This window comes from Mizuhopecten yessoensis, unplaced genomic scaffold (assembly GCF_002113885.1).
Source record: "Mizuhopecten yessoensis strain PY_sf001 unplaced genomic scaffold, ASM211388v2 scaffold8765, whole genome shotgun sequence".
NCBI classification, from domain to species: domain Eukaryota; kingdom Metazoa; phylum Mollusca; class Bivalvia; order Pectinida; family Pectinidae; genus Mizuhopecten; species Mizuhopecten yessoensis.
In genome coordinates this window covers 244,449-248,875 of record NW_018407710.1, presented here as the reverse complement: position 1 = coordinate 248,875, position 4,427 = coordinate 244,449, and the positions used below count along the sequence as shown (strand labels likewise).

Below are 4,427 nucleotides of genomic sequence, written 5' to 3'. Positions count from 1 at the left end.
GTGCCTATGTTTAACTTTATATAAGTATGTACAGTGCTAGTGATTTTACTTATTTTAAGGTGTGATAATGACTTTTAGTTTCTCATAAGCCAGATTTGGCTGGATGTCGATAACTGATCGATTTAAATTTTGAAATACATGTAGCTTTTACTTTTTGTAAAATCTGCTGTAGTTGTAATGTATATCGATATGTGACACTTAAATAAAACAAATTGTATTGTATTGTAATAATATGTAAAGTTAAGACATTTAATCTGATATTCTCTATTATTATGATGAAGACTATAATAGATGAAGTGGAAACAATTTTATAAATAAATAAAATTGTATACCAAAAATCAATCCTATGTATACGTTCATATTCACATGGTAAGACACTTTATAGTACAGACTATAGTTTACCTTTAATTAAATCATATTGTTCTCTATCTGACACCAAGTCTCACCTAGCATACATCCAACACCTTGTACCTGTACATTGTATATAGGAAAATACCAAATGTATGCTTCGTGAGACGACACCTCTTGAATTGGGACGATTATATAATTACTTCTAGTTTGGATGAGAAAAATTAGAATGATGAAATATTGGTTTAAGATCTTAAAATCTTAAAATTGTATCATATCCACTTCCTATAGATTTTTATTACAATATTGCAGTAAAAATGATTTCAACTGGGCTAAAGCAGTAAGAGATGAATTAGATAATCTAGGTCTTAGTGATGTTTGGTTAAATTCATGTATTTCTCTGCAAAATGTGTTATTACCATTGATAAAACAAAGAATGTTTTATCAAAGAATACAATCCCTAAAGGCCTCAGTGGAAAACTCTCCAAAATGTTTATTGCATAAAAATATCATAGGTTTTAGAGAATCATTACAATTTTACCTCACAAAATACATACCAATGAAATATCGCATTTGTTTAACTCGAATCCGTACATCTACACATAATTTGGCTGTAGAAGTTGGAAGGCATAATAATATACCTAGAAAACGTAGATATTGTAAACAGTGTAACTCCCCCTCTGATGTAGAGGACGAATTTCATTTTTTATAAGTATGTTCTAAATTCCAAAATCTCAGATCACGTTTTATCAAAAGCTATTATTGGAAAAAAACATCTGTGTTTAAAGTCGTCCAGTTATTGAGTGTCCATAATATTAAAGATTGTGTATACTAGCAGGGATGTGTAGTGGTCCACTACACATCCCTGATACTAGGAAAATTCATTTATGAGGCAAACAAATTAAGGGTATTATAATGGAATATGATTGTCTTCATTCTCTGTACATTGTCCCTGATTTGTGTATAATATGTATTGTATACTGATGGGTCAATGGCCTAAAGTTCGAATAAAACTTGTATCCACCACTGCTAGTTTCTGTAACACGCGGGCTGTTTAAGGAGGTATGAAGCTGGACAAAATCCCCAATTATAACTGTTGGTAGAACTGGGCCGTAGAAACAACTAGGCCACAATCAGCTTGTTCTCGTTCATAGAGCGTGAAAGTGCGGGAACAGATCGAGACTTCGCGAGAAAAATTAACATAGATAGTTAGCATCGTGAAATGATTTATAAAGTGTCTATCTACTTGATAGAGTCGTGTGTGTCAGCCGAGGTGATTAGTAGGTGTACGTATAAAGAAGAGATGCTAGAGTGTTACCGTAGTTCTAGAACAGATAGGAATAGTCGGCTCGTTAAAACTGAGCGTACCAATAAAGCTAACCATACTGATATATAGAGAGCATTGTGTCATTAGTACTGCTATATAATTCTGTCATAACCATCCCGCTTGATTATTTCTCCGGGAATGAAGCTTTGAAGCATAGATGTGAAGTGTTTTTAGCTTTAAGATACGACATGTAGGTGGAGTATTATAACTGGAACAAAACTGACAGACAACGCGTTTCACTTAAATAATCAACAACGCATTTATTATATAGGCCGTAATATAATGTCTATAGCGAACGTGACGTCAATGCAAGTCTTCTTATTATAGCTTCAAATTTAAGAGCAAGGGGCGTGTATCATTCAGGTCAAAGGTCACGGCAGCGCTGTACGGTGATGTCTTAGACGGAACAGGATAAAGTCCCCTTTGTACGGAGCGCGGCCTGGTGTGGGCAGGTCAATTTTTAGGAAAAAATCATGAGATTCTGCCAAACAATGACAGTCAGGTGCACGTAAAGTTATCTATTACGAGGGCTTGTTCTGGAGGATTGGTGCGTGAATTCCTCTGTAAAATCGTTGTTGAATCCATACCCACATAGTAATTAACATTAATTGATTTTGTCATCGCATATTTGGAATTATTTAAAGTCCTGTTTGAAGTTAATCCAGCAAGATGCCACACTGGAATAATGAAAACGGAGGACAGAGGGACAGTAAGCTGGAGCTTACGTCTGTAGAACTTAGGTAAGTACTACGTGTTGTTAATTACTTACGGTCAATTAATACAAATTAGTCCAGGGTCGTAAGGTACAAATCGTTACAGTATTACATTAATAGATTCTAGATATAACGAGAAAAACACAGAGGGTGGGAATGCATACATATTATAATGTGATACCGAAGAGTTAAAAACAGAAATTATAAACAACAAGTTTATTCTGAATTCAATAAAACATGTTTTTATGTGTGTTTTTTTCATTGCTGACAAAACTGTATCGGACGAACCATGCAGATGGCTAGAATCTAGTGTCCAGTTCTTCTGTCTATTATTTGTATATATATAATGAACCAAAAACTCGCTATTTTTTTAGACAATTATTACTTTATATGTGTAACCAGGACATACGTTATTAATACCTTACAAGAACGTCAGACATATGTATAACTCGGCCACATCATTTATACAAATATCATTTCTACGTCAACATGCATTTTCATAAACCTCACAGTGCGGTAATTGTCTCGTAGAATTGCTTGTTTGCCTTCCGTTCTATTTAAATATTCATAGTTTGTCTTGTCGTTGACGTGGTATGACGAGCTCATACTCCAAACGTTTCAAGTTACATTGACAATGCCTTAACCAACACCTAGGGGTCAATGATCCCTCAGCTCTATATGCCATAAAGATGCCACGGAGTTTGCGAGATATTGAGGTGAACGGGTGGCACAGTTGTTAGCGAACTTTAACCAAGACGACCGGCGTTCGATTTCTCAATCGGAAGTGAAAGGGTATGGAGTTATACCAACCTGACCACCTGGGTTTTCTCCGGACACTCCGGTTTTCTCTCACGTTAGAATGTACACTCTGCGTGTTTCCATCATGGTCAACATGAGTGATTAATTTATGAAGTTGATAAACTTAAGTCATAATAGAAATATCGTTAGTATTATGACGTATTTGCTCTTTCGCAGTATGTCAAACTGAAACACACGTCAAGGAAATACGGCGATTTGAAGAAAACTATTTAAGTGGACAGGTAAGGTAGAATATAAACCGCCTAACACTAAAGGGCAGGTTATAGGGACGTGTGGACTTGTTACAGCTACATTTGTACCAAAACCGAGGTGTTTAGGGTAATATTACGCGTTTTATGGGTCAAGTTCAAGTTCCTGTAAAATTGCTACCCCAATAATGGTATCTAGCATTTTACCGAAAGTTGATCTAAACTCACCAAGTATGTAAAATAACTCTGAACACTTCCGTTCAGGTCCAAATATAGCTGTAACATAATTATTCGCACGTCCCTATTGGGAAGGTAAATTATACAGTGTAATACGTTTCGTGAATAAACACAGACAGCGACCTATGCATAATGTATGCCATTATCATAACTACGTGGTCGGCCTGTCAAACATTTAGAATGTTAGAGCGCTTAGCAGTATCAACTTTTCTATCTCGAATAATGCCGAATTATCTTCGAGTAAGTTAATTGATAATATAGTATTGCCCATATATCTTCGGTGAGCCGAGTTAACTCAGTTTTCGCAGAATAAACAGCGATATGCTCGCGTTACCTCGAAGAAAAACTGCGAGAATGTTCATTTTCACGGAGAGAAACCAAGAGAGTTCCCGAGTAATCCTGCCGTTAATCCTCGAGAGTATCCGTGTTATCTCGTGGATTAATTACGAGAGTACCTGTGTCATGTAATATTGGAGAAACCACTAGATTACACGCGTTATAGTTGAAAAAATCTACGTGGTTATCCTCGTGATGTTGGAGAGAAACCACGGAACTACACCCGTTATATTGCAGAGAAACCACGGAACTATATATATACACGCGTTATATTGGAGAGAAACCACGGAACTATATATATATATACACGCGTTATATTGGAGAGAAACCACGGAACTATATATATATACACGCGTTATGTATTGGAGAGAAACCACGGAACTATATATATATATAAACGCGTTATATTGGAGAGAAACCACGGAACTACACGCGTTATATTGGAGAGAAACCACGGAA

At 35.9% G+C, this 4,427-nt stretch overlaps 1 protein-coding gene across 1 annotated transcript in view; it reads left to right on the top strand.

Annotated features, from left to right (window-relative positions):
• The first annotated feature begins 1,819 nt into the window (after window positions 1-1,819).
• LOC110456504 (neprilysin-like) overlaps window positions 1,820-4,427 on the top strand; it is a 55,709-nt gene continuing 53,101 nt past the window's right edge. The window contains exon 1 of the mRNA XM_021507291.1: window positions 1,820-2,415. Coding sequence (XP_021362966.1) covers window positions 2,345-2,415 — 71 coding nt within the window. The 5' untranslated portion in view covers window positions 1,820-2,344. The remainder of the gene's footprint in view (window positions 2,416-4,427) is intronic.